Here is a 27,132-nt window from a genome sequence, read left to right on the forward strand (position 1 = left end):
TTCCATAAAGGCCATGGATCTGAGCTTTTGGAGCTCAAACATGCCTAGATCTAGAGGTTAATCAACTCATTACCATCCCTAATCCATAAACAAGCTTGGAAATGGCTCAAGAAGGACTTTAATGGTGCTCTAAGGGACTCTTAGCATAAAAACAGAAGGAAACTGAGTTATACCTCAAGGAATCTCTGAAATAACACCAAGATATATGGCCTCCTTCTTCTCCTCTTGATCTACCCTCCTTCTTCTCTCAAAATCTTTAAGAAATCACACCAAAACACTTCAATCTCACAAGAAACGGGGTTAGGACGATATAGGGAGCTCTGAGGGTGAAGGACGGGCTTGGGGCACATAAGGTCGGTTTAAATAGGGTGCAAACCCTTGAAATTAGGGTTTTATCCAGACAGTGAGGACTCGCCGAGTCCAGAATATGGACTCGCCGAATTGCCAACTTAAACATGCTCAAATATCCCGGCTCTACTTGGCGAGTCGGGCCTACAACTCGCCGAGTCCAAGGCTAAAAATGTAAATTACTTAGATAGGTCATACGTACCAGGAACCAGGTGCTACATCTAGCCTCCTAGGGTTAGGATATCACACGAAGCCACTACCTTTGCACCCATACATGGCCCTTTTTGCTCAAAAGGCCAAAACAACTCCTTAAACATGGCATGGGGAGTTCTAATGGCATAAAGCTTCCACCTTTATGCTTTTACTACTCAAGACACTCCTAGATCTAAAAGGATCTGGCTTGGGGACATCCAAATCCCTCAAGAAATCACCCTTGGTCCATAAACTTCATAAAAAGGGACATAAAGAGATCTAACAAACTAGAATTCAAGGAAGGAACTTGATTACCAAAATGAGCAGCAAATGGAGTGAATCTTCTAGATCTACTCCTTCCTCCTTGAACCTCCAACCTTCTTCTTGTTCCTCCAAGCTTCAAGAATGCTCCAAAACTCTCAAAATGACTCACGACTCAAGGGAGGCTCTAGGGTTTTCGTTCTAGACTTGAGAGAGTATCAAGGGGGCTGATGAAGGCTATAATGTTCCTTAAATAGGGTGCAAGGCCTGTATTTAGGGTTTTCCCCAAACCTAGCCAACTTGCCAAGTCAGTCTTTTGACTCGTCGAGTAGGTCAGTAAACCCGCGACCAAATCGCGCTCCTACTCGTCGAGTTACCCATCTACTCGACGAGTCACTTCCTCATTTGAGGTTTTCCTCTCTTTTCCGGCTTCTGAATTCACGGTGTTACAACTCTCCCCCACTTAAACTAGACTTCGTCCTCGAAGTCCGTCATGGTCAACTACCTTACCATCCGGTTACCACTTTACCACTAGTTACACACTCCGCCCATTTGATCCAATCCTTGAAAACGTCACCCTCAGAATAATCTGATCACTACTACCTTCGAGTACAATACTTTTACCCAACCGGTAACCTTACCAATACTCCTATTACACTTACCCTTGATACACAAGGGGTTTACCCTTTTACCCTGCACTGTCACTAGCCTTTCCAAGGCACTTTCCACAAGAAACAAACCTTTCCAATCTCCTTCGAGGACCAATCCCCTGTTGGAACCGCAATCCCGGCCACTCCCAGTGTCGGCCATCATACCAATACTCACGGAATAATCCCACATACAATGCTCCAATACTGAAAACTCCACCCAGCATGAGAATTCAGACAATCCTTCGAGTAATAGATCCCTTTCTGCTACACTTAAGGCTAAGACGAGAACGGCATCACCAAGCCAAATCATTTACTCTGAGATCGTTTGATTCCGCGGTGAGCAACTTAGCATCATCCGGTCAGCTCACGGCTTGTTGCACCAAATCCCTTACCATCATTCCTACCTAAAGTCCTACTGACTCCCATCTGCCTACCGGATGAACCGAGACCACCCTGGTCCCAACTGATCTACCATTACCCGAAACACCGTTCCCCCACCAGTTACCGAACGCAAGAACATTCCCTCAGTCGTTCTGTCACACCCCAAAACCGGAACGGCAGAAACATTCAGGGGAGGAGGACGTCATGTTTAGTATCACAAGACATGCATCATAGTAATCAAAGTAATAAACAACCATTTCATTAGAAAGAAAGTGTTTACAAAGTATGTGTTCACAAAACATATAGTACTTAAGTTAATAACAAAACAAGACTCGAAGCTATACAGCTCCACCTTCTGAATTCCCAGCGCGTACTTGTCTACTAGTTTCCTGAGAATACAAGTTATTTTGAAAGAGTTGATCAGCAATTAAGCTGGTGAGTTCATAAGATTTTAGTGATATGATTAAGTTGTAGAAAGCTTAGTAAGTTGAATTAAATTGTAAGTTTTGTTTAGAAAAGTTCGTCTATTCCTCCAGAAAATCCTATATTTCCTGCTTTGATGAAAGATAAGTAAAAATGACTCTACAATCCTTTTTATGAGTACTAAATGGATACAAGTTAAATAAAACTCAGAGTAAACAAACAATCGATTGTGTGTATCTGCCCTAAGCCCACAACCAAACAAGGAATAGGAAATAAAGCGGATGACACACATCCCATTGGTTGTTTAATCATTGTTGTATATAACCCTGGTGTATTTACTTGGTACTCACGGAGTTAATTGCAATAGTCCTTTATATTTGATGAATATATTCTTTTAAGAAAACCCTTAATTCTTATAATGAAATAGTAACCACAGTGATTTCTCCTATAATCTCTTAGGTTATACTAGCTATATATAACCTAATAACGAATAGATAGTTAATTGTATGAATCTGCCCTAAGCCCACAACCAAACAAGGAACAGGAATTGAGGCGGAAAAGACACATCTAACTATCTATCGGGTATTAATTATATATAACTTTGATGTATAAAATAAGGTATTATAGAATTAATCACCTAAGGTCCTTTAAGTTATACTGGTTTAATAAAATGGATTAAACCCTTTACTGGTAAGTTTCTAGTTTTGTACACCAAATGTTCTATTTGAAAAGTATGTTTGGACGACTACTAGAGGTAATGAAACTTTGTACTTTGACGCCTTAGTCGGTACTGATGTGAGTTTTGTATATTTTTACGTTTTATTTATTACTGTCAGATACTTATAAGTGTGCTTTGTATAAATAATTTCGTTTCAATATATTACTATCACCTCGTGCCTGCTAATCCAGGTACGTGTAACCGTGCTAAGGTTAACGCAAACCCGGAAAGATATATTATTATATTTCATCACCTCGTGCCTGCTAACCCAAGTACGTGTAATCGTACTAGTGTCAACGCAAACCCAGAAAGATATATTATTATATTTTATCGCCTCGTGCCTACTAACCCAAGTACGTGTAATCGTACTAGTGTCAACGCAAACCCGGAAATATATATTATTATATTTTATCACCTCGTGCCTGCTAACCCAAGTACATGTAATCGTACTAGTGTCAACGCAAACCAGGAAAGATATATTATTATATTTTATCACCTCGTTCCTGCTGACCCAAGTACGTGTAATCGTATTAGTGTCAACGCAAACCCGGAAAGATATATTAATACCCTAATTTGTAACAAACAATGAGCTAAGGATACAATGTCTTCCTAGAATACTAGGGACATCGTATAAGTGTGTAATACTTGATTTGTTTGTCTGTTATTGTTATAGTATATTCCTCCGTGTACTTGTTATAGTATGTTCCTCCCTGTACTTGTTATAGTATGTTCCTCCCTGTACTTGTTATAGTATGAACTAAACCCCTAAACTATACCTATTATAGTTTACTAGTATGTTCACTTGAACTGATACTGACTTGAAGGAAAGAGTCATTTTACTACTAAGTTATGCTTGTACTTTTAAAATGGAGTTTTCTTAACTATAAGGTAACCCAACTTTAAAAGAGTTTTTGAAATGTTTTGATCATTTATAAAAGACATAAGCCATCTTTTGAAAGATGTTTATAACAAACATTTACACAATTATCATTATGTTCAACTTGTATCCCCCCACCTTTTAAAAGCATTTAAAAGAGTTTAAAAGATTGATTACGGGTTATGAACTCACCTGTAGTGAGTGATACTGGAGTATGGTTGAAAGATGATTGCAGAGTGTCAGGTGTAACCTTGAGCACACAAAGATCCTAATAACATATAACGACATGAATGTGTATGTAATTAGTGTCTAAACAACTAATTAAGAAGGGTAACACCCTTATAGACTAGGAAACTCTAAGATTTAAGGGATACAATCACATATGATTGCATGACTAGGGTGTATGGCCACCCTATTGAGTTTACGGTCCATGTGGCATGACCATAAGAGTTTACAGTCAGAGTGGTTCACGGTCCTATGTGTTTACGGTTCCATGGGTTCATGGTCCCATGTGTTTACAGTCATAGGGTTTACGGTCTAGTGAGTTTACCACCGTAAACTCGCATCCTTTTGTGCATAGGATGATTTCCAAGCATTTCGAAGGGTTCTAAGTTCCATCCTAGGCTTTAGGAGGGTTTAAGGTCTCCAATGCACCTTTAATTAGGGTTTACAGTCTAAGGAGATACACTTAGACCGTAAACACATTTGTTCTTGGATAAACTGACGACTTCAAGTCCATAAACAAGAATCCTAACTAGATACAAGTATGGGAGAGAGTACTTACGGTATAGAGGCTTGAAATGGTGATTAAGATCCAAGAACACTAGTGTGTGCTCTTGGTGTTTCTTGAAGATCTAAGAAGAGACGATTTCCATGGATGAAATCATGAGATGATACTAGATTAAGAGATGTATCAATAAATCAAAGGAAGAACACTTACGATTTTGATGATCTAAGATGAAGAACTCGATGATACTTGAGAGAAAAATCAGAATTCTAGGCTTGAAATGGAAGAAATGATCAAAAATGATCATGAACTATATATATAGGGAGGAGTTTACGGTCACCCTGACCGTAAACTCATGGTCTCGATTGTAAACTCCTTTTTAAGGAGGTTTATGGTTTGTTGGATGGCTTAGAACTTCCGCTGATACTTCCAAACACTTATTCCATGAATGTACTAGGCTAAAAATCCTTAGAATGTCCTTTAACAATGCTAGAACTCATTTAGCAATGAGTTTGACACTCAGTTGAGTTGACTGATTGAGCGTTCAAAGCAAAAAAAAATCGGGTTGTCATACGCTCTCAGCGACTTATGAAGATACAACGACTACCTGAACTGTTCTACCAACCTAGCCACTTTGGCTATAGAATATCTAGGATCCTCGATCCCCTACCTTACCCTAAGGTCTCTACCAGGTCCCAATGGTTGCTAAAAGAACACGGGCCTCGCCCATGGGTCTCACCCAACTATACTTCGGAGCGGCCTCTCCCATAGGTCTCACCTATCTAGGGCTATGCAGGCCCAGTCCTCCTCTAATCTCAACTTGCTAAACTTTCCTGATTCTCATCTAACTCGGAGATACGGGCCCCCTCCCACACTCCGCTAACTAAGTTGCTAATGAACGTTGCGGCTTACCCGCAGTCTTACATCACTTCCATCACTGACTCGCTGCTGGGGAATGCTGCGACTACCCCGCAACCTTATATCCCGACTAAACTCGCACCTGCTGAAGGCTCTCCGACCTGGTTTCCCCGAACCAGCCATCATCTATTCGCGAAGACACGAACTCGAGGTTGGAAAGTTTCCCCAACTTCCTAACTGCTCCTCAATCCAAACAGCCACTTGAGCTGCTTCCTTCCTCACCAAGACTGTGGAACCACCCCAGTCTTGCACTTACTTCTGTCTCTGGCCCCTACAAGTGGCTCTCCCCCACTTCGATTCGTCTAGCTCCTCACAGCTCACAACTTAGGAGAATTACCAATTCTCCCTACCATCCTCTGGCCACTCTGCTGAAAACCCGAGACTACCACAGCTGGGAATCTAACCGAGCTATCCCCTAAGAACACCTTCCTAAAACTAGCGAGACACTACCGAGTCCCACACATGCATGCTACAGTTACTACATCCAAAGTAACACGCTCCAAAGGAGGCGACCTCCTGCTATCATTCTAACATCCAAGGCATGCAGATGGCATATAACTCAATCACAAGCAAGCCACAAAATTCCGAAATATTATTATCACTACTGATGCAGAACCCTAACAATAAGATCATAACATAAGCTGAATAAGAATGAAAGATACGTACTTGACGCATCGGGTTGCTCACACCTCATCTGAAACCAACTAATACGCCATACTCCTTGCCGCAGGCATCTCTGCCCGGCCCTGACGGCCGTCGGTGATCCTCAAGGTTGCAGGGGCAGGTGCTATCACCTGTCCTACTGAATGCAAACTCGGACATTGGGCCTTCTTGTGGCCCCTCTGACTGCAATGGAAACATATCATGTTTGATCCCTGGGTGGTGGTAGCAGTACAATCCCTGCTAAAATGACCAATCCGACCGCACTTGAAGCAGCCAGAATCACCACCGCTTCCACTCCTACACGCACCCTTGTGCGTCCTGCCGCACTTGCCACAACGGCCCCAGTCCTGAGGACCTCTCAATCTAGAATCTGATGTCTTGGGCCTCTTGCTCGATCCCATGGATATCTGAACCTCTGCCAAATTTCTCTTCCTTTCGATCTCAAGATCAATCTCTCTTTCTCTGGCTCGAGCAATCATGTCTTCCAGTGTCTTGAAGCTGGACCGACTAACAAACTGGCTGATATCACTCCTCAACATCTCGTGGTACCGAGCCTTCCTCATCTCCTCGTCCGCCATATACTACGGAACCAGAAGGGCTCTCTCCCTGAACTTGGCGGTGATCTCCACCACTGACTCTGTAGTCTGTCTCAAATCCTGAAACGCCCGGGCTAACTGTTGCACCTCAATCACCGGTGCAAACTCGACCTTGAACCCGGCTGAGAAATCGCTCCATGTCATCGCGTCCAACGCGGAATCATCCCCTATAGCATGACCAACCTCCTCCCACCAATCCCGCGCTCTGTCCTTTAAAAGACAGGAGGTGAGGCGAACCTTTTCCCCCTTAGAACATCGGCTAGAACGAAAAGCGTTGGCGACATCAGCCAACCATCTACCGTTAGCAATGGGGTCCCTATCCCCATGGTAATTTGGAGCCACACAAGCCCTGAACTCCTTAAATGTCAATGTATGCGCTCCCATCATTGCCATCGTCTCAGTGCGGAAGGCTCCAAGCCTCTCATCCAAAATCTCCGGTATGCCCTCCTTGACCGTGCCAAAGATCATAGGAGTCTGGTCTAGAATATTGCGCGTAATCTCAACTGATATAAACTCCCTCATCCGCTCCTTGAGCTGCTCAGTCCCTGAACCTGAGCATGATCCCTCTCCGACACCTGATCCATCCACTGGTCTATCTTGCATCGCCTCCATACTGAAAACATGCCATAACCAACATGAAAATACACATCACTGCTGAGGGATCACACACACACACACACTACAAGTTCCCTGGTTTTATCTCAGCGCCTCTTGAATCGAGTATAGATCCTCTACTTTCAGTAGTACGGGCCCATACTACCTTTCAAATCTATATGTACTTTCCTCAAGAGTTACCTCAACTCCACCAAGTCCCTTTCACTACCACCACTGCTCCCAGCACTAAACTCATCCTAGGCCTACCCTAGGGAAATCTCTGACCCAAACCAGTCCTCAGCTGCTGAAGGTCTCTTCGTAATGCCAATTAGCCATCACCTAAATACCATCACATGTAACGAGGCTCATATAATCCTTCGAGTAAAGGACTCTTCCCTATAACGGTTGAACTCAAACAAGAGCTGCGCAATAGGGCCAAATCCAGCACTCTGATATTATTCAACCTTGGTCACATGTGACTTGACGCATTCACCTAATGGATAACTCTCATCACTCAAAGTCCCATAAAGCACAAAGCAAGCAACATTCAGAACACAAGAAAATCTAACCATATCATAAACAAGCAATCATATTCACATAATAGGAATCTGCACTAGCATGCGATATAAGCTCATATAATCAGGCATAACCTAAATAGGCTATCCTACCACTGTCTAACCAATACTAGCATATAGCTCAATAAGCGCATATAACAGACACATAAGGCATCCTCCTAGATCCTTAGCCCTAAATCTAGCATGTTGATCACATAATCATAACATAACATAAACTTGTATGGGTAATTTGGGAGAACTTACTTGAGCTCGGTTGATTACATGCACCACACCCTTTTCTTCTTTTACACTTCTTATTCATTTTTTCAAAATCCTTTTTCTTTTCAAAGTTCTTTTTTATAAAAACGGTTTTCCTTTGAAAAATTTCCTTACCAAGCCCTCAGTTTGAGTTCAGTCACACCCGAGAGTGTGCCGGAATCTGTCAAACCAACGCTCTGATACCAACTTGTAACATCCCAAAAATCATGACCAAAAATTACTTTTAAAAACATTACTAATCCATAACATTAAATCATTTCAAACATACTAAAAAGGGTTATATGACAAATCAGAGTAGTTTTCCCAAAACACTTATTCATTTTATCAGAGTAAACATCCCAGACTGAACTTCTTGGTGTGTGCCATGCGATCATCCCGAGCTCTTCCATCCGCTACCGGAAGTACTTGAAACCAAAACTGAAAACTGTAAGCACGAAGCTTAGTAAGTTCCCCAATCTACCACATACCATACATATCTACTGATCCATACATACCATACATAACCCTGAGCACATAACAATGTATTGGGCCCCCGCACGCTACATTAGGCCTCGCCCACCATCGGACCCCGTCCATCATTAGGCCCCACCTGGCATCAGGTCCCACCTGGCATTGAGCCTCGCTTGGTATACAGATATGTTTCCCTTAGGTTGTGCCTGTCTCTGGACCTCGCCCGCCACTACACATACATACTATTAAATAACACACTAGAGCATAAAACAAATCTAATTGTACCCTGTTCTAAGGCCTCGCCTGATTTGGGCCCCGCCCCTGGTTTGCTAGTGAAGTAGTGGAATCCCATCCATACTCCTACTAGTAGTGAGATATGGTCCCTGCCCACGCTCACGTCCTTCCTGCCTCGGGCCTCGCCCCTACTATGCTAATATCGAGATATGGAACCCCATCCACAATCAGCTAGTGATGAGATATGGGACCTCGCCCACACTCACCTCCCTACCAGGCACATACAAGCCTCACGAAGACAACAAGTATAATATAACATACTACATAAGGATCTTCCTCGGGATAACCCCGACATCGAACCCCTGGCCTGGAGACATACTATTGTCTAACGTACTTTGAAGCCCAACATCGGACCCTCTGTTCGACACCTATCATACCAACACATGCAATAATCACAAGACCTCTAGCATCCTAACATCCCTTGGGCCTCGCCCGACATCAGGTCGTAACCCGGAACATATATCAATAAGTGTCTAGGGCTAACCCCCGGGTCTTCCTTCCATACATAAACATAAACATGAACATAATCATAATGGGTCGGCATTGTGGCCATACACCCATGCACACAGTGAGGAGACCCACCTCGCACTGCAGAAAACTCGCTGAACACTTTTGACTGCTAACTGACAACTTCTGAACTGCTGACCCTTCGGCTTCCCGAACTATCAATACCAAAAGTAACATTTAGACTACAATATTCCTAAAAGTCAACCCATGTCAACTTGGTCAAAGTAAACTTCCAGTTGACTTGACACGCCAAGTTGATCTACCAACTCGTCGAGTCCACACTCCTCCAACCCCATACAACCCCGACTCCGCTCGTCGAGTCTAGCGAGAACTCAATGGATTTTCCTTCAACCATACAATCGGGACCAACTTTATCCGATTCGCCGAGTTCGACCTTGAACTCGTCGAGTTCATCATCCACATAAGAATGTCTCTAGGTTGTGACTCACAGAGTTGTATGAACAACTCGTCGAGTCCATCTTCATAAACTAAGGAGATTGCCTGCGAATCGTCGAATACGATGAACTTCATGAGTACTATGGACTCAGAATGGCTGAGTCCCTAACCACTCAACGCATATCCTTTAACAGAAGGGTTTTGGGGCAATAACTAGCCTGACTCGTCGAGTCCCATAAGTGATTCGCCGAGTCTCTCTATGCCCAACTCTATTCAGACGATTTCAGACAAGCTCAAGGCATCCAAGACCCAGATCTAGCCTCCTAGGGTCAAGATATCACACGAAGCCACTACCTTTGCACCCATACATGGCCCTTTTTGCTCATAAGGCCAAAACAACTCCTTAAACTTGGCATGGGGAGTTATAATGGCATAAATCTTCCACCTTTATGCTTTTACTACTCAAGACACTCCCAGATCTGAAAGGATGTGGCTTGGGGACGTCCAAATCCCACAAGAAATCACCCTTGGTCCATAAACTTCATAAAAAAGGACATAAAGAGATGTAACAAACTAGAAGTCAAGGAAGTAACTTGATTACCAAAATGAGCAGCAAATGGAGTGAATCTTCTAGATCTACTCCTTCTTCTTGTTCCTCCAAGCTTCAAGAATGCTCCAAAACTCTCAAAATGACTCACAACTCAAGGGAGGCTCTATGGTTTTCGTTCTAGACTTGAGAGAGTATCAAGGGGGCTGATGAAGACTATAATGTTCCTTAAATAGGTTGCAAGGCCCGCATTTAGGGTTTTCCCCAATCCTGGCCAACTCGTTGAGTCAGTCTTCTAACTCGTCGAGTAGGTCACTAAACCTGCGACCAAATCACGCTCCTACTCATCGAGTCACCCATCTACTTGACGTGTCACTTCCTCATTTGAGGTTTTCCTCTCTTTTTGGGCCTTCTAAATTCAGGGTGTTACACACAATGCCCGCTCTCCTTCTTGGAGACTCTGGTTACAAGAATGTAACATAGCAAGTATTGCTATGTCCTGAATACGTACCATCACATTTTAGTTTATGTAAAGATCGAATTATACCATTTTCTTGACAAAGTAATTTAGACCTCGTATACTTATCTAGAAAATAGATTTCTCGTTGGTTTCATAATAATTTATACGTTCTATCTGATTAGCATGATTTCTCATGAGTGTACCCCTTTGCTCAACATGATACAAAGGTAATGACACCGATTGAAGTAACCTTTTATATTCCCATATGTGTAATGCATATAATTAATAAGGAAACGACCTTCGGACAAATAACCCCGCCTTAAAGGAAATAAGGCAACTCATTAGTCCTAAGCCCTTTAAGTCTTATTTATATACTTATACATATATGAACATGAATTTGACAGTTAATAAGTTTAACGAATTGTAAAAACATTTAAAAGAGTTTAACGGTATTCTGAAAAGAGTTTATGTGACTTTTAAAAGAGTTTACATGACTTTAAGTCGTTATGGAAATATTTGGTAATCCTTAAAAGCATGAGGAAATCTTTTATGTGATTTATACCACATACAATTATTAACACAATTAAATTGTGTTCAACTTGTATCCCCCCCCCCCTAAAATGCATTTAAAATCATTTAAAAGGTAGATTATAGGGGTATGAACTCATGTGATGTTGGAGATTTGATTGAAGATATGATATAAGATGTTTGGTTGGCCAAGTGAAGTCCCGAGCACAAATGGACCCTAATTGACATATATAGGCATATAATTAGTGTTTATAACTACTAATATGTAAGGGAAACGACTCTAGGAAGTAGGAAACACTTTCAATAAAGTGTTAGAACCGCAAATGGGAGGTTTGAATGATGATCACGTCCACATAAGAGGAGTTCACGGCCCAAGAACACATGAGTGTTCATGGCCCAACATGAAGGGTTCACGGCCCTATGAAGGGTTCACGGCCATGAACTCTTGAAGATCATGAAGATCATGAAAAGAAGTGTTGTGTCTAGGCTAGAATCAAGTGTTTCAAAGGGACTACAAGAAGAGGAATGAGATACTTACGTTTTTGGAGTGAAAAGAGGGCTTTCACTTGATGATACTTGAGAGAGAATAGGGTGGTTCACGGCTGGAAAATGTGAAAATGAGGGGAAAAATGGCTAACACTCTATTATATATACGAGGGTTCACGGTCCAAAGGGTTCACGGTCGTGAACCTCATTTACGGTCTGAAGGCGGTGCTGGCCGAGAACATGATTACGGCTGCGAGGGTTCACGGTCGTGAACCTTTTGCGGCCCGAAGTGTATGGTCCGAAGTTTACTTGTTCTCGGTTGCGAGGTTGGTGTCTGAAAGGAAAGAAAGAATGGATCTCGGACTTCAAGTTTTCACCTCTTAAACATATAACACCTTGAATACGAGGTGTACACATTTATAAAACATTAATCCAATCCATTTATAATAGAATAAGATTTAAGTTGATTTTTGTTGACCCAAATTTGACTTTGATTGACTAGGGTTGACTTTTCAAGTAGAAAATAACGGGTTGTCACAACGCGCTTGAAAAACATAGCATTGGATAATGTTTATATTGCCCAACGTTCAAGGAAATTGGGTAAATTGTTCAATTTTACAAGATTTATTCATTTGGAAAATATGGAAGCTCTTCTTTTAACATGTGTAATATTTGGATTGGGACCATAATATCTATGTTACATCGTTTTTATTTTATTGTAATGAATTTAAAAAAGGCGTCTCTTATGACAAGAAAACGAATGACAATATATTGACAACTTTAATGTATCTATGATCATTTATGTTGTCACTAGCTAGTATGACTTGGTAATTAAACTTTTTTCATCTTATCAACTTTTATCTTTAATCTCTAAACATCAATTTGTGATCAACTTCCGACTTACAAAGACATAGTATTATAGTTATGAGCAAGATTAACCACATACAATACAAAATCTTAGAGAAAACACACTATGTCCAAAAAAATAGATGACACGAAATTTGATAATCTTTTAGATTTCGTAAGACCGACATAATGCATATGATCAGTTTTTAGTTTTACACTATGACATATTATTACAAATGTGGTCATCAAATTTAATTTAGATTTTGGGACTAACAATAATATTTTATAATGTCAACGTCAATATGGATAAACATTGATTTAACTTTTTACAAGTATTTGTTTCTGAATTTACGTGATATCCAGGTGTAACTTATTAAGTCCATACATGTTGATTTTCAGCACATGATTAACAGATTAAACTCGAATTGGGTGAGACTTCTTTTACAAAAAAATTGTATCATCATAACATAAAAGTATATCATCTAATGAATAAACGTGAAGTAAAGTAGTAACCCTCTTATTTTATAAGATTCTATATAAGATGATCCAATAATTTACATGACCTATAATTGATGACGCATGTCTTCTAGTTTTTGTTTTTATTAACATAATAAAGAATCTAATTATTGATAGTTGACTTCGTTAAAAAATTGAATAATCTTCCAAATCTTAATATATATATATATATATATATATATATATATATATATATATATATATATATATATATATATATATATATATATATATATATAGCTTGACTTTGATTATTTTTTAATTGTAAACATCTAAGAAACTAAAAATGGATAGGAATGCACTTCCTATAAAATTAAGAAAAAGGAAATCATCATTATGATAAGTAAATACATAAACCTTGATCAGGTCTTCTAGGAACTTGTACAATTTAAGTTTTCATAGACAATATTAAAAAATGTCACAATTATATTGATTGTTGAGTAATAATATTGACCTTTGACTTGACGGGTGAGTTATGTATATTTTCAGGTGACATTTCCAGAAGAGAGAAGCTTACAACTTAGAAGAGTTTTACGCCAATTCAACTCCCATACACTTGCCTCTTAAAACACAATCAACTTAAAATAATAATAATAATAATAATAATAATAATAATAATCAAGCTATAGATTAGAGGGGTATTTCATACTTTCAATAGTTATAAAAGTTTTGCGAAGATAGGTAACTTAGATGGTATTTCATAATTTCAAATCCCATTAAACATTACTGATTACACACAGCATAAAACCTGATTTAATAACAAAAGCGACCAAAGAAAAGATTATCATATTGTCTCATCAAGTTCTTTGTTTATAGAAAAACCAAACGAAACCAAACCAAAAGTCAGAATCACATAAAATCCCTAAACAAAAGTTAAAAGCCCTTACACTAAAACCTTCAACGAAATTTACAAATTCCCTCCACATCCGCTTTGAATAATATAAAGTTCGAAATTAAAGAAGCCTCCTCAATTCTCATAACAAAATTGTGAAATTACACTAATTCAAACCTATCTACGTTTAGACTTCTTGTTGTTTGACGACTTGTTATTCCTATTCTTCCCATGGAACTTGTCAACCTCATCCTCCTCGTCTTCACCTCCCCTCCTCCTCTTATGCCCTCCCGCTTCCTTAATTTTCTATAATAAAACCAAAACCAAAACCAAATTAACAATTTAACAAATTAAACAAAAAAAATCAAATTTCAATTAAAAGAAAAATAATAATACCATGAGGGATAAGCGTTTAGCCTCAGTGACACGTTCCAAGAATAACAAAACCTCCTCTTCTTGTGCTTCAAACTCAGGTAGCTTCTTACCAATAAGCTTCTCTATTTGAATATACCACTCAAGCTCATACTGATTCACCAATGAAATAGCAACCCCAGACCTCCCAGCACGTGCTGTTCTTCCCACTCGATGAATATAATCCTAAAATACATCATTTATATAATTACATTGCTATTCTAGATTAAAACATAGGACTTTGCTTTTTTTTTTTAAAAAAAAAAAGATATATATACTTACTTTTGAGTTTGTGGGAATATCATAATTTATAACCATATCAACAGAAGGAATATCTAGTCCTCTACTCGCCACATCAGTGCATATAAGAATATTACACTCCCCAGCCTTGAACTTATTCAACGCCCCTAGCCTTTTTGCCTGATTTAATAAAACATACATTATACATAGTTACATACTATTCAATTTATAAAATAAAAAAAAAAGGCAAAAAAATTGATTGATACCTGAGTCATTTGACCAGAAATTGGGATTGCACGAAAACTAAGGTTGCGAAGCATTAAAGCCAAAAGACGTGTTGCTTCACATGTACGTGTGAACACCATTGATGTACTCCCTGATTTTTCATTTAAAATATATGTAAGATAACAGTCCTTATGCTTAGCTGGCACAAAACGAAACTGTTGCTTCAATGTGTCAACTGTAGAATATTTAGATGCCGCCTCAATCTGAATAAAACAAAATATACAAAATGCTTATTCTCAGAAATTAATAAGATATAAAATTTGTATATAAGATGGCTGTTATTGTTTGTTACCTTTACAGGGTTTCTTAGACAAGCTCTTTGCAGCTTTTGCACCTGAAATGTTAGTCAGGTAACAGTGTTATAAGTTGCAAGAAACAACAAAAACTACTTTATGCTTTTCACCGATATAGGCAACTTAATTTAATTTTTACCAATAATACCAATGTATTAACACTTTTTTTACCTATTAAATAGCAACACATTAACATTTTTTACCTGACAATATCAGTGTTTACCCATAATAGGAACATACTTGCACTTTCTTTTTAAAGAATAGTATAATTTTTACCCATAATATTAAGCTACTTCCATTTTTTATCAATATTTAATCCATAATAATAACAACACACTCTCATATTTTACTAATAATAACGATATTTAACCCACAATAGCAACATACTTACATTTTCTTTATAAAAAAAAAATAGAGTAAATTACACGAATGGTACCTATGGTTTAGGGTAATTTGCGTGTTTACTCCCTAACTTATTTTTTTAACTCAGAAGGTCACTACTGTTTGTTTTTGTTACACGCGGTCTTACCTAAAAAAACTATTTTGCCCTTGATTTTTAAAAATATTTAAATAAACACACCCCAACCCCACTCACCTTACCTTACCTTACCTATCCCATAATTTTTTCCTATTTAAATAAGTCTTTTAAGTAAGATAGGGACATAACAAAAACAAACAGTAAGTATTTTCCGAGTTAAAAAGATAAGTTAGGGACCAAGCGCGCAAACTACCCCAAACCATAGGGACCATTCGTGTAATTTACTCAAAAAAATACCAATGTACTTCGATTTTTCACCCATAATAGCAATGTATTTAAATTTTTATTTACCAATAATATCGATTTATAAAAAATGAAGTATATTGCCCAAAATGATAGCAAAAGGTAAGTATGTTAATACTATGGGTTACATATTGCTAGTATTGGAAAAAAAAATAGAAGATGTTATCATGGGTAAAAAATAAATTGGTAAAATGGTTACATTGCTACTCTCAGCAATTTTGTTATCTTATTTTGTAGAATTGATTTTGATTATAGAATAACTGACAACGATTCGTACCTTCTTAGTCATGGTAGCAGAGAATAAGTATGTTCTCCTTTCACGAGGAATGGCATTTAAGATTTCATCAAGTGATTTTTCAAAATCTTCATTTAGCAATCTGTCTGCTTCATCCAAAACCTGTCATACATGTGTGTGTGAAATATATAAAAGGTTTCTTTTTTGAAAATAAATTCACAGAAAGAAGGGATTATTTGTGTTCTTACCAAGTACTTTATTGTGCGAAGGGAAAACCCTTTAGTGTTAGATAAATGGTCCACAAGACGTCCAGGTGTCGCAACCTGAAGCAACAGGAATGCATAAAAGGTAAAACAAGTGATCAGAAATATTCATGTTTTTTGCAAGTAAATGAAACTAAAGCACATAGTGAAAAAAGAAAATTCATAAACAAGAAAGCTTACAACAATATGTGGTCGTTTCCCAAGGGCAATGCTTTGTTGTACATGGTCGACCCCTCCAACAAGCTGGCAAAATTGAAGTCAGATAGATGATTACCAAAAGTTCATAAAGCTTAAATCATGACGATATTCATTGGTTTAATGTAGAAACGATAAGTACACGCACAATAATCCAACATATCAACAACAATAGAGTATTTACTGAAATATTCTTCGACTATGTTGGCAGATAGCAAGCTGACTAATCATGAACCAAATCCTAAAATGAATGAATAAAGTTGTAACTTAATTGATGAAAATGTAAAACAACTATATATCTGTCATGTTATATGTGCAATTTAAATCAATCTACCTGACAATTATATGACCTAAAAACAACTTAAAAAAACTCACCACTGCAGTCTTTAGGCTAATGCTTGACCCCAAGGCCTCAAATTGTTCAGCAATTTGAATTGCAAGTTCCCTAGAAAGAATTCAATAGCAGTGAAGAAAAATAAGTGTAAAATCAATGGAGTTTCCAAACAAAATACCAAAGCCAGACAAACCTTGTGGGAGAAAGCACGCAGGCAAAGAAGGCGTGTTGAACAGGTGGAACCGCCGCCGCGGCGGCCAACAGGGCTTGAAGAATCGGTAGAGCAAAAGCTCCAGTTTTACCAGAACCAGTTTGTGCTAGCCCAATTAAGTCCTTCCCTAGATATTAGATACAATCAGACAACATCAGCAACACTATGGGGTACAAACATGCCGATATGAATCACTTGGAGTTGAAACAATAGAGAAGAGGCTGAACCTTCAAGCGCATGAGGAATGGCCTCAGCCTGTATCTTGGAAGGATTTTTCCAGCCTAAACTATCACAAGCCTCGACTAATTGTTCAACTAATCCTAATTCTTTGAATGATTTCACTTCTTCTTTGTCGTCTTCCATGTTTTAATCTGCAAAAAGTCGGATAAAGTAAGGTCCTAAATCCTGATAATATGTATTATTTTTCATTGAACCAAAAGCATACAAATCTAATATTGTTTACTAACAATTGGAATAGAGCAGGGCAACAATGAAGACGATGAAGGGAGGGCAAAGCTGCAGCGGTATCGGCGACGGAGAAGGTTAGATTATGTGTGGCAATTTTAGGGTTTTTACGTCTGTGTGTGTAGTAGAAGACGGAAACGTTCGTGTTACGTGTGGTTTTGCCGTTTAGGATACCGAGTAGAAGTAACACCGAGTAACATACTATAGTCATCTATGGGCTTAATCATTTTCAAATAATGGCCCAATTCTCTTAAATTTTAGACAAAATTTCAATTGTGATCATTTTCATTTTTTTAGATTTAGAAAAATAATTTTATTTGATAATCGTTTTTAGCATTTTTTTTTATCTTAAGTTTGTATACATAAATCTTCTCTTCTAATAAAAGGCTCTTAAACTTGTCATTTTTCGTCTTTTTAAACACCCAACCTGACACATGTCATTCTTTTGGACCCTTTGCATTATGTTTTCCTGCTCATATATTTTCTTTTTCAATCAGATGTTCCAAAATCAAAAAAAAATCAGGAATTTATTTTCAAATTTTTCAATCATATCTTGCCCCAAATATCTCCTTAAATTTCGATCCCTTGAATCTCTCTACATTTTAATTTCAAAATCATTACCTTCATCCGGTTGTAAAATCTATAAAACCAACCTTCTCACAGTCTCCATTTAGGTTGTTGCAATATTTGATGTGAACCATACAACCAGTTGCATAAGGTTGTCCTTCATTTCAGGTACGCTTCATGTTCAATGGCCCTATGTTACCATATACGACCCTTCTTCATCCTTCATGATTTCTTTGAGATGAATCCGATATTGAAATTCTAAATTTGAAACACTCTCATCTTTTCTCTCTTTCAGAATCCGATCCATATTTTTATTCTTGGGTGCATCAATTGATACTGTATTTCATTCGCAATATCAGTAGAGGTAGATTTTTGAATATATATATATATATATATATATATATATATATATATATATATATATATATATATATATATATATATAAGTTATGTAACATCCCAAAATTTATGACCAAAAATTTCATTTTTAATTTAAACATTCATAAAACAGATTACTAAAAATGTCATCAATGTTATCTCATATCATGAAAAATCATAAGTCAACTATCTCAAAAACATATCATAGGAAAATAATGTCAGAGTACAAATCCCAAGAATCTCATGTGCGGAAAATCATGTGTGTGATGCGTTACTATCATGCCGGCTCCTTTCCCTTCGAAGAAGAAGGACCTGAAACAAAAACTAAAAACCGTAAGCACCAAGCTTAGTGAGTTCCCCCATTATACCACATAAACACATATTGTCAGGCATATCTGGGTGCCCGGCCTACCTGTCAGGCATATATGGGTGCCCGACCGACCCTGTCAAGCATATTTGGGTGCTCGACCTACCCTGCCAGGCATATCTAGGTGTCCGACCTACCCTCCGGTGTATTTCAACCGGTTACGTGGACTATTTCACCCCTACCACTACTACATAATAACATAGCAATAAACACATAAATCATAATAGGCAATGACATACCAGACAATTATCACGAAGACAATTGTCCCTACCATAAACAACTACTAGCAAGCCGGTATTGGTGCCTTCACCCCACTCCTACAGGAAGGTAACTCACCTCGTAAAGTTGAGGGTCGAATATCACGGAAAGGAATCTCTAACAGCTGCTCCGATGACTCCCCTGATGGGTTTTGAGCAATACATCAATCCTATGGTGTACATGCAAACCCTAATAGCTTTAGATCTAGTTTGTCTAATGAACATGCAATTGATAATCCAAAGCCATGAACCCTAGATCTAATAAACTATAACTGAAATTAGGGTTTAGATCTTACCTTTGATTGTTATATAGCAATAACAATCAATTCTTGGCTTCTGAAAGCTTAGTGCCTCAAGTGTTGCACCTCTAATGGAGTCACAAACACCACTAAGCAACTTGGATGAAAAGGGAGAAGAGAGGAGGCACCAAAAACGGCTGGAAACCCTAAAGGAAGTATTCACCACGTTTTTGGGGCCATAAGGGTTCCTTATATATGCAAGCTATTAGGGTTTACAACTAGGAAACCCTAATCTGACTGCTTAAGCCCTAAGCAGCCCATGGACTCCCTCTTTAGAAGCCTTGGATGATTTCTAATGGGTTTCCCCATAGAATTCGTCCACTCCAACTTCTATAGAGTCCATTAGACCATCTATGTAATTATCTTATAATTACACAATAAGTCCCTTAGGTTTAATTAATCTCTTTTAGCCACAAAATTAATTCTTTATTAATTCTTGACTAATATTAATTAAACAATATGATTTATCCTTTAATATATTATTCTCATAATATATTAATAAATCATAATTAAACTTTTCTCTCCTTAATTCATCCTATATATCGCTATGGTGAAGGCAACCCAAACGGACCATGCTTATAATCGGGTCAAGTACATACCAAAATAGTTATGGAATTAGACACTAATCCAAAAGTCTCCCACTTGGATAAGTCTAATACCTATTTTGCATAACTTCATAACATGATCAGCAATCGTAGCTTTCAAAAGCCGTTGTCAACTCTGATCTTATCAGATGGCGTGTCTTTTGAATAATGGATCATATATTCCTCCATTCTCAAGATATCGTATAGAAACAAAACATGAATTTTGATCATTCTCTCTATATTATTTCCCGACTTCCAATTTATGACGACTGACAACATACTACAATTGAACACATCAACTTAGTCTCGGCTTGGCCAAGCGCTTAGGGTGTCATCATTAAATCATCGAGGGGCCCACAGATATCGTTTTTATCCCACTTTGGGTCAAAGTAATGGATAAACTTTGACTCAGATGCTCGCTTGCACCTACTGATCGAATCACACACAACAATAAGTTTTATAACACCAAGTTACTGGTGCGTTTACTTATCATCAATGTGCAACCACCCAGCAAATAACAACTCACACGTCTCGGTTTCAAGAATATACAATATTATCATCTCACAATCACTCGTGATAAAATCCATGAAGTGATTTAGGTGAGCATGCATTTAATCCAATACTCTAATCTTATTAAAGCATTCATGAACTCTGCAGCAAACTTGTGCTTTGTCTAAACACTTTAGACAATCTACAGACATTTCATGACAATCTTCCTTCATACATACTTCCAACGTATGACCGACTGTGGATGTTTGAATAACCTAGTTATTCTGGAAGTCAAAACATGCAAAGTGAAACAAAATAACAATACTTAATCCTATATGGCCCCAAAACTTTTGAGCGTAAATAAAACACTTTTATTTAAACACCATATTGATTACTCATTATTCATTGTTTACTATTTCAGAAAATCAACTTATTACTTGAATTACAACAATAGTTGTCCCATGCTCTGAGCATGCACGCTATGTTTCCTATGGTCCATGCTTTGTGAAATATATCAATTGAAAACTTTTCCAATGATGCTCATTTCACAATTCCTAATCCTCAACGATAGTGTAAGAATACAAGGTTCTTGCCACTACTAGAATATGTTAGATTCTAACATTTTATGCAACAATCCTTTCGTAAAGTCATAGCACAAAGTCACCAAGACTTGGCCAATGAAAAATACAAGGCTCTCTATCAGAATTTGTTACAAAACATTTCTATAGATGTGATGTCTCTCACTCAAAATACATTCCTTTGAACATCCTTTTTGCATAAAATTTTCTAATATAGACATAAATTCTTAACTTCCAACTCCCAATATGGAAACATTTCCATATTTGCCATACAACAACTTATTCTTAATAGAATCTTATCTATTCATAATAATGTCGATATGGTCCATCCAACACTATACTTCCAACTACTCACAAGCAACAAATCCTTAGCGAACCTCAGATCGTCCTTTGACAGTTGTTTAATTATTTTAATCAAAAACCGTTCTAGTCCCTTTTCCCTCTTAATGCGCTAAGCATTTGGAAAATTTTAGAATGCTCAAACATTATAGCATAGGCAATCGATCCTATACCTGAAGCGTATGGGACACGATTCATAATGTCTTACAAAAAGACATGATACTTTACCAGTCTTTTGCTATAGTATTTCTAACTGCCATGTTCTCAAAATTTTGATTATGAAAAGGCATGCCGTAATCATAACCAAATTTTAAGAATGCAATTATCCTTTCCATAAATAGAATTTCCTCATGTTGAACCATTCCAACACAACATTCATATATATTTGACTAAATTTGATTAAAATTCCACAATCTAAGCCTTTAGATTTGAAATGAAGTATAATATTCTCTCCCTTAATTATAGCAAAACAACTTTTCAACCCCTACAACTCTGCAAAGTGAATCTTTGTTTTCTATAATTAATATTGCTAATTTGCAATACTTGAAATAATAATCATGCTCCCACTAACACGATGATTATTACCATATAAGCATAACACTTATGCTCCCACTAGCTTTGACAAATATCTAGAAAACATCTGAACTTTCAAAAAACAATGCTTATTGAATTCCGTAAGTTCATATTTCTAAATACTTGATGATTTGATACACCTTTGTCTTAGAAAGCTCACATGTGTGTCTAAACAACTTCAGAGCTTATGTTACTAAGTCCCAAATGTTCAGACTAATTGCCAAATCTCACAATTCGAACTATGAAGAGGGATGTCGAAATCATAATCTAATTTGAGAATACAATTTTCATGATTGCAATCTTCTTAAAATCTCTCTTAGTGAAAGCATTTCCCTACAATCATTTTCATGAAGGAGGGAAACCTTATGACACTTAGATTTTAAAGTACATGTGCTCCTATCCATGTAAATTTGTCATAACAACAATCATAAGACAATGCTTGTGACAAATCCAACTCATATGGACTGAACTTGTTCAATCTTGATTTCTCGCCTTATGGCAGCATGAATGCCCACCATTGCTTCCAGGTTGTTAAGCAGCTCACCCTTACCTTATCAATGTACTTTCCATTGATCAGGGTGCCTTGCCTTTATGCAATCCAATTGAGAACTTATATTGCATAGTTGACTTAATCTGGAATGGCACAGAAACAAAATTATGTCAACACGATAGGTCGTCAACCTCAAGTCGTGTGCTAGTGATTAACTATTGGTTTATTCTTGATTAGCTCTTGAACTTTTCAAGACAATTGAGACTCCTACCGACCTCTTGACATATATGATTCTCTTATCAAGGAACTTTCATTAACAAAACAAATATTCAAGAGTTAGTGCAAAATCTTATCAAGACTAACACTTCACATAACTGGTCCTAGTTGGTCTTTGTCTTATCCAAGACATCACAACTTACCAATTTCAAATGTACAAGAATAAGAAAACTTTTCCCAATTCCACATTTGTTGAGTGTTATAAACCTACTAAAGACTTGTCACTCAATTCACAATCTTGGAGTATGACTCTAAGATTTAATATTGGAACGAAGTATGATTGACTTCTTGATTTAACAATTTCCACAATTCCCGATTCCTCTTCTTAGACATACAAATGTACTAAGACTCACGTAGAGGATCAATTGAGATATGGTTCTTAATCATTAAGACTTATCATAAAACACAATAAAAGGTACTCTCCCTTCTTCTTAGAATAGAGAAACTTTTATCTTTCTTCCTACTTGATTCTTCTTATTCGTTCTGCTATTTATTGAAACCTTTTCAATCAACTCATAATTACACTTAATCTTATAAGTATAATCATATTTACTAAATTTTAGTAAATCATGACGAATACTCTATCTCTCTTTGTGGCGGACTTTACCAGCGCACAACCTACCTGATCCCTAGCCCTTCACTTGACTCTTTGTCAAGGAATTAGTCTAATTTCCAAATATGAAAGTTTTTTCATTCATCACACAATGCAGGTTGCATGATTCCAAGTTTCTGTCCAATTGAAACTTGGGCGATCAGAAACTCTCCGTATTTGGTAAATCCTCGACATTTCCACAGATAACATAATTAAGAATCAAATCCATTATTTCCAATAGTAGAAACATTCAAACATCAATTTTTTCATACATGTCATTGCAAGGATAAATAAATAAGACAAAAACAAATTTTATTTTATTACGGAAAAACTTTGTCCTTACAATGCAATTCAACTGAAAAACTATGCTATTACATATTCCTAAGCAATCTATTCTAACTCCTAGTAGTAGCTCAAAAATCCAATCTTCAAACAATACGATCGAAATCCACTTTCTTCACGATTAGATTCAACTCACTTCTTCCCTTAAGCTTCCTCTCTTTACTTCGATCCTACAATACATCAAAATGTAATCTTATCACATTATGAATTAAGAATATAGAATAGGAACTCAAAAGAGTTAGATAATGGGTTTTACCTGAAGTAGAGTCATATGCCTTGACTCTCCCAACTCTTAGATCTCTCAGGTAGTTTGGGCAGCTTCGTCTCCAATGCCCCTTCTCTTGTCAATAAAATCAAATGGACTCCTTTGGCACAACACATGGAACAATCTCATACTGAGTCCTTTATGGACTTCCAATGTTGCCAGTGTCCATTGAAGTTTGGGAGTTTGATTCACCAGACAGATTTGCTTGACCAACACGCCAAATCATTGTTGATTCAGCAATTATAAGAAAATAAGTGAGATCAATGAGGGTCACGTCGTGGTCCATCATATAGTACTCTCTAACGAACTCATTATATGATTCAGGAATTGACTGAAGAACCCAGTCAACAGCCAACTCACCTGAAATCTCGACACCCAACATCCTTAACCTGTCAATGTGTGACTTCATCTCTAAGACGTGTGCACACACAGGTTTCCCATCTTCGTGTTTACTTGCCAAAAGGGCTTGAGTTAGCTCGAACTTTTCAAGCCTTCGAACTTGTGGGCCAAGGAGAATAATTGGAAGAGGTGGAGGAAGTGAAGCATGATCTCTGGTTCCTCGATAATATCGTGGAATATCATCTTCATTTGGAAAACTTGTTCCATGGGATTTGGGAAGACCATTGTCAAATTCAGACATCTACAAAACGGGAGAAATTCAAGTCAAGTTGATTAGAATCCTTGATGTAACACCCAAATGAAACATCAAGGCTAGGATCCAACACAATACTCTACAACCTAGAAGAGGGATGTCGTAATCTAGTTGCATAATATTTGAAGGTAGGTAAATGACGATTTACCAATTTCCACCATGAAAAAACAAAAAAGAAATTTAAGTTTTAAATGAATTGAAACTCCTAGATCTTTTGAGATTCATTGAACTTTTTAATGGCATGTTTAATCTCGATTATGCCCTTCATTTGTGACTGGGATGCCGAGGATCATAAATAAGGTGTGAATAACCATGCGAATGTACGTGGGGCACCCAATGTTACTATCACCTAATCAATGTGCCGGTTAACCACACACGCTCCATTGATCTATGTAAAACATCGAGCCACCCTTCGCCACCAAAGCCAATCCCAAATTAGTGTGCCGGTGAACCATACACGCTTCACTAACGTTTCGGCAAGGGTACAAAGTGTAATTTCATGGATTAGCATACAATTTCACATTTTTCCTAAAGTAACTATGATTTGGGAATTTGAAAAACATTTAGTTACTTTGTACTTCATAATAATTATAATGGAAGGTTTATGTCCTATCTTACCCGTTCGGCTAACAAACCTCCACTAGTTAAGAGTGCGGTGGGTATGTAACGATTGGGTTTCAGGGCTAAGCATTTTAGATGATGTAATAGTCTAGGTCAACTATTGTAACTCTTTTTGAAGTAATAAAGATGAAATATTTTAGTATTATGTGAATTATGTGTATTTATGTGCTTATTATTTAATTATAAATATATAATTAATAAAGAATAAAAATAAGTGTCAACATTAAAGTGTGAGATAAGCCCGATATCTTTATATAAAGTTGTAGTGGTTGAAACAAGGATTATGGGGATATAGAGAACGTTGAAATCCGAGTTATAACGAAGAAGTTATGACCCATCGAAGTTTCGCAACGTAACCGACACGATACCGGGAAGTGTGAATAGTGAATTTATGATAGAGCGAGATTTAGCCTTAGAGATCTAAACGAAAGTCATAGAATACGATAAACCGACTGACACCTCTGGCTCAAATCTGATCTCCTCGGTCACAAGCTGATAAGCACGCCCTGGAGCCTTTGGAGGCTCTGCTCGACCCTGACCTCCGTCAGTAAGTCTCAAAGTGGCTAGCGTTGGGGCCTGAACTGACCTGGCAGCCAACAGAGGACACTGGGCCTTCATATGGCCCACCTGATCACAATGATAACAAACTCGGACCCCTGCCGTTGGAGTCGATTACCTGCAATCTCTGGCTATGTGGCCCTCCTTGCCACACTTGTGGCACCCCGAAGAAGAACGACAACTACCCTCGTGCACTTTGCCGCACCTCCCACAAGTGCGACTCCTCTGACCTCCCTGTCGATAATCAGTGGGCCTCCTCTGCTTCGGTACAGGCTGCGACTGCACCGGGGCCTGCCTTTGCTCTCTCAACTGGAGCTCAATCTCTAACTCGCGCCGCCTAGCGACTTCCTGCAACTCTAACAAGGTACTACACCTCTGCGTGGATACAAACTGTCGGATGTACCTCTTGAGCATACTCAGATATCGAGACATCTGAGCCTGCTCCGAAGCAAACTCCGGGCAAAACATCGCCCTCTCAGTGAACATCCTGGTGATCTCTGTCACCGAATCTGAACCCTGCTTCAGTTCCAGGAACTCCTGAGCCAACCTCTCCCTCTCAACCTGCGGAACATAAAGAGTACTAAAAACCATTACGTTCATACATCTTGTTTTCAAAATAGTTAAAACATCAGAGTATTCCCCCATAACCATATTACATAAATCATAAAACATGATGAGCGGTACGATCACGCCTTCGCCTTGCCACGATCTCCTGAAGCACCTGAAACAATAAACCACAACTATAAGCCCGAAAGCTTAGTGAGTTCCCCCAAAGTACCCATACACACATAAACATACGCATACAACAAAGAACAACATACTACGGGTCCAAACAACCTTCTGGTTGAAATACCCTTGGCCCTCAACCATCGGGTTGGAATGCCTACGTGCTACGAGCCCAATCATCCTACCGGGATGGGTTACTCTCGGCCCACAACCATCGGATTGGAATGCCCAAACACCTATACGTACAACAATAGCTACTATGAGTCCAATCATCCCTTAGGATGGAATACCCTAGGCCCCTCAACCATTGGGTTGGAATGCCAACATACTATGAGTCCAATCGTCCTACCGGGATGGAATACTCTTGGCCCACAACCATCGGGTTGGAATGCCCCACTTCATATACATATGGTAACTACTACT

At 38.2% G+C, this 27,132-nt stretch overlaps 1 protein-coding gene across 1 annotated transcript; it reads right to left on the bottom strand.

Annotated features, from left to right (window-relative positions):
* Nucleotides 1–13,978: 13,978 nt before the first annotated feature.
* Nucleotides 13,979–17,934, bottom strand: LOC145053908 (DEAD-box ATP-dependent RNA helicase 10-like). The gene is made up of 12 exons (XM_079002026.1): nt 17,759–17,934; nt 17,519–17,662; nt 17,274–17,418; nt 17,122–17,191; nt 16,732–16,794; nt 16,537–16,611; nt 16,331–16,450; nt 15,272–15,313; nt 14,961–15,182; nt 14,737–14,874; nt 14,440–14,640; nt 13,979–14,349 (listed from the first exon to the last, which is right to left on the bottom strand). The coding sequence occupies exons 2-12, from the start codon at nt 17,652–17,654 to the stop codon at nt 14,221–14,223; spliced, it is 1,341 nt and encodes a 446-aa protein (XP_078858152.1). The 5' UTR covers nt 17,655–17,662; nt 17,759–17,934; the 3' UTR covers nt 13,979–14,220.
* Between the last annotated feature and the right edge of the window lie 9,198 nt (nt 17,935–27,132).

Source organism: Lactuca serriola, chromosome 5 (genome assembly GCF_051521515.1).
Source record: "Lactuca serriola cultivar US96UC23 chromosome 5, Lser_US96UC23_V15, whole genome shotgun sequence".
Classification (NCBI taxonomy): domain Eukaryota; kingdom Viridiplantae; phylum Streptophyta; class Magnoliopsida; order Asterales; family Asteraceae; genus Lactuca; species Lactuca serriola.